Source organism: Sinocyclocheilus anshuiensis, unplaced genomic scaffold, assembly GCF_001515605.1.
Source record: "Sinocyclocheilus anshuiensis isolate Anshui unplaced genomic scaffold, SAMN03320099.WGS_v1.1 scaffold13, whole genome shotgun sequence".
Classification (NCBI taxonomy): domain Eukaryota; kingdom Metazoa; phylum Chordata; class Actinopteri; order Cypriniformes; family Cyprinidae; genus Sinocyclocheilus; species Sinocyclocheilus anshuiensis.
In genome coordinates, this window is record NW_015538026.1 from 1697422 (window position 1) to 1710033 (window position 12612).

At 35.7% G+C, this 12612-nt stretch overlaps 1 protein-coding gene across 1 annotated transcript; it reads left to right on the forward strand.

The window, feature by feature from the left end:
* Positions 1-6945: 6945 nt before the first annotated feature.
* LOC107679535 (aminomethyltransferase, mitochondrial-like) lies at positions 6946-12224 on the forward strand. Its single transcript, XM_016475116.1, has 9 exons — positions 6946-7246; positions 8397-8564; positions 8758-8838; positions 8942-9073; positions 10051-10129; positions 10292-10437; positions 11179-11359; positions 11432-11587; positions 11697-12224. Exons 1-9 carry the CDS (start codon positions 7136-7138, stop codon positions 11873-11875), a joined length of 1233 nt encoding a protein of 410 aa, XP_016330602.1. The 5' UTR covers positions 6946-7135; the 3' UTR covers positions 11876-12224.
* Positions 12225-12612: the final 388 nt, after the last annotated feature.

Genomic DNA, 12612 nt, shown 5'->3' on the forward strand with positions numbered 1-12612 from the left:
GCTCCACACAGAGATCTGATCTCATCATCATCCAGTCTGTCTGGAATGACATGAAGAAACAGAACAAACTGAGACAAGACTAAATCCAGAAGAACTGTGGCAACGTCTCCAAGATGCTTCAAGAAACCTACTGTACCTGCAAAGCTACAGTACTGTGAAAAGTTTTAGACAATTGTGTAAAAATGCTCTAAAATGAGGATGCTGTCAAAAAATAATGTCATAAATAGATTTTCTTTATGAATTAGGAAGACTCTATTACGTCATTCACAGTGCTTCATGGGAGGGAACGGGTAGTGAAGAAGCCTTTTATCATGATTTGCTTGATTTGATTCTCTGATTGGTGGAGATTTCTTTGCAGTATCATGGGTAATGTCGTTTTCCAGCAGGAATTCTGCTGTTGAACACAATTAAAAAAAAAAAGATTACAAAAATGTTTGTAATCAAGTTGAAATAATGTGGTCTGTCGACTTTAGCAAAAGCATATAGATTAATAACCTCATAGCCCATAGTAAGTCTGACATTAAAGGTTTTTAAGTTATCATTCTCCTGTTGAGAAAATGAATAGGATTTTTACTTCCCGACCCAACTGTTGTACTCTATAACCCCACAGCTTAAGTGACAAGCAGAAAAGGAAAGTAATTTCAAGAAGCTAGTTGTATTTTTGATGAAAGATTACAAAGACGTTTTTGTTATTTGTTATAATGTGCACAGATAAACCTTTCACAATAAAACCAGGACTCCACAAAATGTAAGAACATTTCCATTTATATTTATATTTATTATTGTTTTAAAATTACTTTTTTCTTATTAAATAGAATATTATGGTCTATATAATTATTTACAGTCATTCTGCAATCACTTACAATAGCTCGCCATAGTGAAAGTTCTTGCTCATTCAAAACACCCTTGATCAAGCATGTTTTACATAATTTAATGTTTGTTAAGAGTGATAATGAATTAAAATATAATTACAAGTATGATTATTCATATTTTTTTCCATATTTCTTTGTGTTGTATTATCATTTGCTGTAGTGAAACTAATATAGCAAGTTGCCAACTAGTGTGTAAGCATATAAGTGTACAAAACAATACTGGTGAAAAGTCCATTAATTAATACATTATTGTCCAGTTACACAGCACAAAAATCAGCAGGCTACGTGAATGTTTTTGAGCAAGATTATGGATTCCACCGAAGTAATAGAAGCCTTTAAGACAGAATCACACATGTTGATGTGAAGTAATCGGTGCTCTTCTCTCAGTGTTGTCACAGTGCAGTAATGTTTCTCCTGTGGATCTGTGTCGAATGATTTGTTGTTATGGTCGCTGCACTGTGAGGTTGATGTGCAGCTTGTGCAGCTCTTGTAAGAGTTGGGAGATTTCTTCAGCTGTTTCCTGTTTCTGTTTCACCATCTCCAAAAGTGTGTGGAGAGCACTGCTCTGCTGGACTGGAAGGTTAGCAACAGAAAACTCGTGTTATTTGATGAAACAACAATTCAACAGGCTCTCTAAATTAATGTTCTGGAATCAATATGTTCAAAAAGCTCTGTTGACGGCATCAGTGGAATAATGATGATTACCACAGAAAGTGGAAACAATAATTACAACAAAAACTGCAGTCAAAGTAAGGCGCAGAAATACATGTATTCCAGCTCCAAAAAGGGCAATTTAGACAACTTTTGTGACCGCATGCAAAGTTTCTCGGCACAACAGTTCTGCAAGGGAACACAAATGTTTTGCGACTTAACAACATTCTGTTGGGGGAATGCACCAACAACTGGGAACGTAATACTTTTCCATGAGAACACAAAAGCATTGAAATGTAATTTCCTCTCATCTGATTTTTTTTTATTTATCACCATATCCCCTTAGTGGCTCTGTATAGAGTAAATCAAGATTATGCTACAAAAGCTGTCAATGGACCTTGACTTGTATTGAAACCAAAACATTTCTTTTAGTTTAGCCTTAAAACATTAATTTCAGCTTTAACAAACAGATTTTCTCACCTAAAAAACTGAAGATAAGAATGAGAGTAAGGAGGAACGCAATAATGGCTGCACATGCTAAAAAACAGTGCCGCCTGGTGGAAGTGCATATGTCATTCAGTCTGCTCACACAGGGCCTTCTGACTGGTTGACCTGTTTGATAGACAACTCCTTGATCTTGCATCTGAAGATTCCCATTGGAGGTAGGTGGTGGTGGACGGGGTGGCTGAACACCTGACAGTGAGAGGTGGGTTTGAGTTGTATAGAAATTAGTAAGGATTTTAAAGTCATACATACACTCTGACATGATGAAATACCTTTGCTGTGCTGTTCAGAGTGTGTGCGGTGCAGGTCATTGATCGAGTCAACGGAATGGAGCTCAATCTCTGTCAGGTCTCGCTCGCTGACACGAACAAATGCTGGAGGAGGAGAAGGAGTGGACTTCATGATCACTCCCACCACTAACAAACAGACAGAATGAAAACCTGATTCAAAAATCAATGTTTACTCCCCCTCATGTAGTTTTATGTACGACTCTCTGTCTTTCATAGAACACAAAAGAAATTTTGCACTGCTCTCACTTTTCCATGCAATTACAATGAATGGAGACCAGAGCTTTTAAGCTTAAAAAAAGGATAGAAAAAAAAAACACCATGAAAGTGGTCCATACGGCTTCTGCACTATATTGCAAATCTTTTAAAGTCATATGATTACCTTAATGTGAGAAGCAGACTTAAATTTCAGTCACTGTAATTCCATGGGACAGAGCCAGGAAAACAATCTTTAGATTTTCACCTTTTGCATTTCCATTAAGAAAGAAAGTCCTACGGTAGATGGCATGAGGTGTTAATAAATGAAGGCAGTATTATACGTTTGAGTGAATTATTCCTCCTAACAAAAGCAAAAGACATCTATATATGTGAATAACTATTCCCATCCCCATTCATTAATGATTGGATGCTAAATCAAGGGCAAATCCATTACATTTTACAGTTAAAGCACATCTTTATTGATGTGAAATATGCAGTGGTGGACGAAGTACACAAATCAAGTACTTGAGTAAAAGTACAGATCCGTATTACAAAATATTACTCCAGTAAAAGTACTCAGTTTTCAATTTTACTCGAGTGAAAGTACAAAAGTACTTGATTTTTTATGTACTTAAGTAAAAAGTACTGATAGATGAATGTTTATTTTGCAGTTTTATATAGGCTACTTTTATCATTTAATTTTATATTAGCATATATTTTTTTATAATCCTACTGCTCGAAATACCTGGGATTTTCCCAAAATAACCAATAAGGAAATAATGAACATAATAAAGAAAATATAATTAGATTTTCATAATGATTTTTTCTTCTCAAACCTTGACTGTGGTGAAAAAACACCCCTGGCCAAATGCCCCCAGAGGGCATCACTTCCCACTTTGATAATTACTGTAGTTACCATGTTCTGAACATCACATAAGTACGATCTTATGCTTTGGAATGTAGTGAAGTAAAAGTAAAAGTTACTCAAAATAAAACTACTCCAGTAAAGTACAGATACTTGAAAAATGTACTTAAGTACAGTAACGAAATTAAACTACTTCGTTACTGTCCACCACTGGAAATATGCTGCATTTGCCTAAGTTTGAGGCTATAGTGCTGTTGCTTTTGAACAGCTATATTTATCTCAAACATTTTGCCAACTTGGATGCATGACTGAAACCAGTTTAAGTCTGGAAACAACAGTGATGTTAAATGTTCCATGTTTGATATTGAATAAACATGGACATTCGTTTTTTTGGTACTGTTCACAATACCACAAAAACTCTATTCAGCCCCTTATATATATATCAGATTAAGAGAGTAAACAGGAAAAAAACGGAACCCATGTGAATAGTCTCCGATTAAATTTTGGCTGAATGGACTGAACAAGGATCAGTAGTAAATTATCTCATGTTTGATGTCTCTACTATGGTCCACATATGCACACTAACTCAAAACTACAAAATATTTATTAGTGGTAAACTGATGCCTGTGCGCGTGTAGACTTACCCTCAGATTGTGTTTTCATCAAACGCTAATAAACGTCTGTGGGTCGTTGTGTTGTTGACAAACACTAAAGAAAAGCCAGAGCAACCGCCGTGATTTGAATGGTCTGAAATGATCAGTGTCCGTCTCGTCCGCCTGGCACCTCTACCCCTAAATACAGCTCAAAATCCCCAGACCCAAAATAGCTGCTGCCTCATGGACGAGAAGAACGGTTATTTATAGATTTGGGGCCAAACAATCATTCAGTTACATGCTGACTTTGTGTATATTGTAATACAGGCATTAAAACGTTGATATTGCAAGAAATTTCTTAATATGCAACATAATAGTAAGAATGTGTTCTTATATCCATTATGTCTTAACTTGTCTTAGGGTAATATCAAAACTACAACATTAAAAAAAATGAACGTTTTCTTAAAGACTAAGCCAAAGTGTGTTGTAGGCTAGCTAGCGTTGGGAACCGAGAACAGGTTCTTTTTACTGACGCGAGTATCGATACTCAAACAAAAAATATCGATACTAAGGTGTGTTTTATTTACCAGTGATTTTGTTAATTAAAAAAAAAAATGCGTACAATATGCATTGAATTGGACGAATAACCTTTGTTAGCGAGTAATTATGTAGGATAGAACTATTTTCCTGCTCATCTGGACTAGCAAATGTTGCAAGACAGAACTAATCAATCACAGAGAGCGTTCACTCACTGCTGACAGTACATTCAAACAGGGCTGCTTTTCCCAAAAGTATCACAAGAAAGCATTAAAACTGTTGGGAACGGCAGCCCTGAACAATGCTTATCAGAGGACAGAAGGACAGTTATTTCACAATAAACAAACTGAAATTGTAGCCTACATAGTTTGCAATTACAGTTATTTAAATTGAACGTTGAAAGATAATATTGATCATGTTCTATTCTGTAATGTTAATAGAAATCATACACTGTCAGAATAAAAAGGTTGCATTTTATGCATGCAACAGCCATTCACTGGCAGTCCCTAATGGCAGTACAAAATATTGCACTAAATCAAAAGTTCAAATGTTACAAATAAATTAGAATATTAATGTTGTAATACTGGTAGCACTAATATAACAATTTTATGATATATGTTACAATAAAGTAACAATTTGTTCACAAAAAGTGTTTTTTTGTCTTTTATCTCAGTGTTCCTATCAGTGTTGTTATGCATAATAATAATAACCCTAGAATGTGATCAAACGGTTTAAAATAGCTGGGCTGAGATATATAACAATTTTTATGACTGCAGAAATATGTTAATTCAGTACACACATTATTTTTCACACAAAAAATAATTAATGATTATTTCAAAGGTTTACTAATGACGCATCACCTGGATATTTTCATGTCTGAAAAAAAATTGGGATTAAACGGGTTAATAAAATAAATAAATTATTTATCGTAATGAATAAAGATATAAATAAAATCAATTAATAATTTAAATAAATAAAGTCAGAAAAAGTCTATCACACCTGTTTGATGGTCTGCTCCGCTCCGTTTGTGTTCTCGATGTTTTCATCGACCTCGACCTCTGACCCCGTCAGCTGAGCCATATCAAATCAAACACCAGTCATGAACGTATAAAATCACGATCATAATTTAAAAGTTTAGTTCAGAAGTATCGAATCGGTATCGCTATCGACGATACTGCCTTGAAAAATATCAGTATCAGTATCGAAAAAAAAAAAGTGGTATCGCCCATCCCTAGTTCTTTTTCAGATCACGTGTTACATCGATTCCCGAACTAATGACTCGTATGAATCGGTTCCTTTAGGCGGATCAAAACTGCACACAGTGCGATCAGCGAAGTTCTCGAACGAATGACTCTTATGACGAATCACTCCGAAAAATGAACAAAGTGTTACTATATGTTCATGAAAATTAAATTAGTTTGGTTAGACTTGTTATATTAAATGACTAGTTAAAGATTCACATTATGAGTTTTGTTGTTTTCAGTTTTGTATATGAAAGAATAAAAAATATAGCTTTTTTGTTTGTTCAGTGGTGCTATTTAACATAGGGGCCAAGCATGGGCGTAGAATACGTGGGGGATTATAATATATGGTTTATGTGTTTCTTTCAAGTAATCTCCAGGTAATAGGCTAAACAAAGTATCTGAATAATGCAGTGCTAACTGACGTAGCATTTATTACAATAGCCTATAGGAAATAGAAAATATATTTTCTGCCTTATTTTGTGATGAAAATGGAAAAAAGTGTAGTATATGAACAAATCATAAAATTGCCATTAGGAAAATACAGGAAAAATATTACAGAATACAAATTATTGGTAATTGTCCAGCAGTGTATTTGATTTCTTAGCCAATTAAAAGTATGAGATAAGGAAAATACATAACTTAACAATTAGACCTAATAAAAAAATAAAAACCTAACAATTAGACCTAAAATAAATACATTTGACATTTCTGTTCCCTTACTTCTGAAATGATGGCTACACCTCTGGGGCCAAGTATTGAAAGATACATTAAAAGGTCTCCTGTAAACACACCTTTGTAAGAATTGGTGTTTCTTTCGCTTTTTTCTGTTGAAATATGAAATCATATTATACATACAGACTACTGAGGGCAGTAAATGATAAAAATTGCATTTTTATAGCTTTTTTTTTATATATATATATATATATATATATATATATATATAAATACATTGCATTCAAAATGTACATTTTGATCAGTTAATGTAAATGCACGAACCGATAAACATCTAAAAATGTATTGTGAATGTCACTTTGGATAAAAGCGTCTGCCAAATGCATAAATGGAAAATAATTTTGACCCAAATATTTATTCCTCGAAAGTGCTAAAATAATTGTTATATTCCTCGCGAAACACATCCCTAATTGTTGTGCTACGTGTCTAAAAGGAAAAGGTCTTATGCGCCATCGTTTACCGGAAGATTAATTCCGATAAAAGTGGCTGAGAACTGCTCAACAGCACGTGTACGTCAGGAATTCCAACTACATTTCCCAGGATTCTCTGAATTCACTTGCTTGTTTTACAGTGTGAGAGTCGAGTCCAGACTAGCTGACAGTGCCTGCGCTGGGCTTTTGAACAACTGGTGTGAAACTGAACGAAAAACAGCATGCTTGCTCGGGCTTTTGCAAACGGACTCTGTAAACGATTTCCAAGGAAAACGCGAGCTGTCGTCGGACTGGGGGCAACGGTGCGGCAGGACAGGCAAGCTTCCACAGAGGTATGCACTGAACTGGGATCATTAAAAACATCATAAGCTATGCAAACTTAAAATAAACCGAAGTCTTTGTAAAACCTTGACAAAAATCTTATTTCCTGCAAAGTTCGAGAAGGGAAAGTTTGCACTTGGTGGTGCATTTCAGTATAATGCCCTGACTACTGAGGTGATTTTGAATGTAGTGCCGTTCTAGGGGTCTGTTATGGCTCAGGGTGTCGTTCATGCACGAGAAACACGGCCATCTGCTGTGCTGTCCGCTCGAGCTGCTCGGCTAATGAAGAGCACGAGAGCGTCCATCCGTACAGAGTCCTCGCAGCTTGGACTGTGAATCACTGAAACACAAGCTCCGGTCCGATTCATAGGGTCCCTACGCAGTGTTCACTGCTCCCAGCACACTGTTTGTAAAAGTTCACTTCACATAGCAAAATGTGTTCATTCGGAACACCCTGTAACGTCATCAAACGCAGACAACACTCGAGGCGCGCAGATTGTATGTCTATGAGCATTTTTAACTTAAAACACATGAATCTGTAAGCGAAATTGTATATTTTAGGTTAGGCAACTGCTCAGATATTTTATTTTATTTTTACAAATCTTTTTTCTTTGTTCGTTCATTTTCAATGGTCCTGTGGGTGTGAAAAGTGAATTAAAACTTATTGACATATTCCATGTAATCTCTCAATTAATATGATCTTATGAAAACCACGTGTAATAATGTCAATAATAGTGATCAAATAATTAGACTCAATCACTAGTGGTCACAAGGCACTGAATTCTCTCGAATTTTTAAACACCAGTTTGAGCGTGTGATGAATTACCTAATGTAATAAAGATAAAGCCTCAAGCACACACTCACTCTGTGGATCAGATAGTGTTTTAGACTGCTTAGTTGACTTTGGACTGGTTTCGTAAACTGTAAATAGCTAATGTGGCCTAATGTGAGGTAAAAGTGGGCAGACTCGTAGGTAGGATCCAGCTCTTGAGGTCAAAGGTCACAGTATCTTAAGCTGATTTAATAACACACTACAAATTTTATACTATACTGTGTTACTATAATAATTATCGTTATTATTAACTATATTATTAACTGTATTACATAAATATTAACTTTATCCAAAAGGTATTATTTGCATTGATTTTTCTCTGTGTCTAGGTGGCGCTCAAGAAGACACCGCTATATGAATTCCACAGGGCTCAGGGTGGTAAGATGGTGGAGTTTGCAGGATGGAGTATGCCTGTGCAGTACAAAGACAGTCACATTAACTCACACATGCACACACGACAGCACTGCTCCATCTTCGATGTCAGTCACATGCTGCAGGTCAGTGTGTAGACATTTAATGTACTGTATGTAGACCAATTCATATGGTTTGTTTTGATCCAATACATGTTTTAAAAATTAAGTAAAAGATCAGCTTAAAATGCCACATCTGACCTACAATATTGGCTATTCATTATTTTGAGACAGTAGTGTGAGGTGTGTCTAATGAATATTTGCCGTTTTCTCCTCATAGACTAAAGTCTATGGTAGAGACAGAGTGAAGTTCATAGAGTCTCTGATTGTTGGAGACATTGCTGAACTAAAAGACAACCAGGTAAGACACACAGAGTGTTCTAATAATTGTTAACTTTAGTAAAAAATAGAAATAAAAAAAGAAGCAATCTTTAGTCATCCAAAATTATTATTTTTTTTCCTAGGGCACTCTCTCCCTCTTCACAAACACTAAAGGAGGAATCATGGATGATCTGATAGTGACCAAGACAGACCAGGGTTACCTGTATGTTGTCTCCAATGCTGGCTGTGCGGACAAAGACTCTGCTCATATGCAGGCCAGTACAGTTAATGATCATTAAACATATTCATTTACTTGATTCTGATTGGTTGATCAGGGCATTCAAATATTTTTCTATAATGACTGTGAAAATTGTGAAAATATCTGCCTTGTTGGCAGAGGCTATTTACACTAGCTCCACCCACAAACGTGTGATAGGGCTGGTCAACATTATAAAAGACTGTTATCAATTGTTAGCTCTAGTGGCGTAGATGGTAACGCGTGTAACGTAGTCTTTTTTTGGTGCGATCGACCCGGGTTCGAATCCGCCTTTTGCCTAACTTTTTTTTCTCCCTTTTCAAATCTCATATCACATTGGAAAGACATTTATTTTCAATAAAAATGAAGGAAATAATTAAAAAGTTGAAAATAAGGTATCGGGTAGGTGAAGGGAGGGCTTTATTGTCCCAATAAGGTGGCATCCATTTAATAATTTGAATTAAAATTATAATTTACACAATACGTTATTATTGCATATTATTGCATTATAATGTACTATAATACTGAGGTGCAGATAATTGCCACTATTTGCAATTAGTATAAATAGCAGAAAATCCTGCTATTTTAACATAGTGTAAATAGAATCTCGCTATTTGCACTTAGTGTAAAAAGCATATTGTTAAAAATACTGCTATTTTCACTTAGTGTAAATAGCATCCATCACTATTTGCGCTTAGTGTAAATAGCATCTATCGCTAAGAAAATATGCTATTTTCACTTGGTGCAAATAGCATCTAATTGCTATTTACACTTAGTGTAAATAGCCTTTATCGCTATTTTTTACACTTAGTGCAAATAGCCTGCCAAAATATTAACCCCCTTAAACACCACAAGGGGGCGTCAAAATTCCTTAACATTTTTCATTTCCATTTTTTTCTGATTTTTTAATGCCGTCAGTCTGTTTATAATTTTTATTTGTATATATTTATTTGCTTACACATGTGTTTGCTCAGATGTATTTGTGTTTGTTTGTAGGCCAGACTGCAGGAGTTTAAAGCAGCAGGTCATGATGTAGATTTGGAGTTCATGGACGAAAGTCTTATTGCTCTGCAGGGTAAGTCATGGGTCTGTGGTATTCTTGCATTGTAATACTGCCCACATTCCTGTTTTATATTTTTAGAATACATTGGTGTATGCGTGTTATTTAAATGTATTATGTAAATTTTTGGGGCATTCGATTCAGCATTGATTATATGTTTATTCATGTTGAATGCAGGCCCATCAATGGCCCAGGTTCTGCAGAAAGGTGTGGGTGATGACCTCAGGAAGCTGACCTTTATGACCAGTGTTTTGACCCCAGTGTTTGGCATTCAGGGCTGTAGGGTCACGCGCTGCGGATATACAGGGGAGGATGGAGTTGAGGTGGGTGTGATCTCCTTCTGACTGTATGACAACTATACTGAAATTATTTACTATTGTCCAAAAGTTTGAGGTTTTTAAATAAATTAATACTTTTATTTAACAAAGATGCATTCAACTGGTCAAAAGTGACAGTAAAGACATTTATAATATTACAAAAGATTTCTATTTCAAATGAATGCTGTTTGTTTACAGTTTCTATTCATCAAAAAAAAAAATCTATCATGGTTTCCACAAAAATATTAACCAGCTCAACTGTTTTCAACATTGATAATAAACTTAAAGGTTTCTTGAGCCCCAAATCAGCATATTAGAATGATTTCTGAAGGATCATGTGACACTGAAGACTAGAATAATTCAGCTTTGCCACCACAGGAATAAATATAAAACAGTTATTTTAAATTGTACTAATTGTTCACAATATTACTGTTTTTACTGTATTTTGATCAAATAAATGCAGCCTTGGTGATTATAAGAGACTTTCTTTTAAAAATATAAAAAATCTTAGATTCTAAACTTTTGTGTCTCATGACTATTAGAAATTATTAGAGGCACAAATCTCATTTTTATTTACAGTGTAAGAACTGTTAGAAATGTCTGATAGATTAATTATCTATTATCTAATAACAAAATTAAACTAGCTAGTTTTAAACACTTTCGTTTTGGGGGGTTGGTTATTGTTTGTTTTTTGGCATGTCTGTAAAGTTTATGTTCTTGTATTTTCTTTATTTATGATTTATTCAGATCTCAGTACCAAGTGGAGACATTGTCTCACTGACTGAAAAGTTGTTAGCCGATAGTGAGGTGAAACTCGCTGGTCTCGGTGCCAGAGACAGTCTCAGGCTGGAGGCGGGACTTTGTCTCTATGGCAACGACATTGATGAGACCACCACACCTGTGGAAGCAAGTCTTGTTTGGACTATAGGTGCGTCAAGACTTTTATTATCATATCCCATGCATGTTTATTTAATGCTAATGTATTTGTGTGTGTGTTAAGGTAAGCGCCGTCGACAGGCACGAGATTTTCCCGGTGCTGACATCATTGTTCCACAAATAAAGGCAAAAACTCAGAGAAAGAGAGTGGGACTGATCTCCACTGGACCACCTGTCAGACAGCACACACCAATCCTGTCATCTGACGGCAGGGTTATAGGTAACAAACGCATGTGTGTTTAAAGGAATGGTTTAAAATCATCATCATTTATTCACCGTCATGTCATTCTGAACCTGTATGATTTTCTTTCCCACCCACATTATTTTAGGTGAGGTCACCAGTGGATGCCCCTCCCCCTGCCTCAAACAAAATGTTGCCATGGGCTACGTGGAAGCTGCCTTCAGTAAAGTGGGCACATCAATGCAGGTGGAAGTGAGGAAGAAAGAAGTGCCAGCAGTGGTCAGCAAGATGCCATTCGTGCCCACCAAGTACTACATGGGCCAGTAGACCTACTGATCATAAAATCATCTGTGTTTACAAGAGGGTCTGTTGAAGACCTGTCTGGTAGTATTTAGTAGTGGAGGTCACTGCCACTGGATTGCCGCTGGAATGGAGACCAACATTAGAGATTACGCAAAGCCTGAGACACGCGCCAACATTGAGCATTCCATAATGCAAACTATAAACACAAACATAATTTACTTCCATTTAAATTACATTCCAGGACATTCTGTAATAATTGCACAACATTTTGGCCACTTCACTTGAAATTCAAATCAAATGGAATTTCAGGATGTGGGAAAGGACCACTTGCTGTTTCTGTGTGTGTGTCTAACATAGAGCACTTAAAATGTTAGTTTGAGTGTGGGAAGGTGACATCTGTTTTAAAGACTACTGACTGAGATTCCTTTAATAAGTTTGCCACACATCTGGCTCATTTTATGCCAGTGTACTGTTTTAGTGTCATAGCTTTATGATGTACAATGATAAAATAATGAACAAAGCCAATCTGAATGAGATAAACTATATTAGAAAAGTGCCTAATTTCTTTGAGTAGGTTGTCAAGCTGTAGTATTATTAATGTCATTAACTTTAGACCACATCACTCTGAAGTCTTTCGGTTTGAAAGAACATTTCCATTTTTGTTTCTTTTTGGAATGTGGTAGGATAATTAAATTTATTCTATATAATTTTATAAACTTACTTGATTGGTTGCCCCCCACCTCATCCTCCCCCTCTTTTTA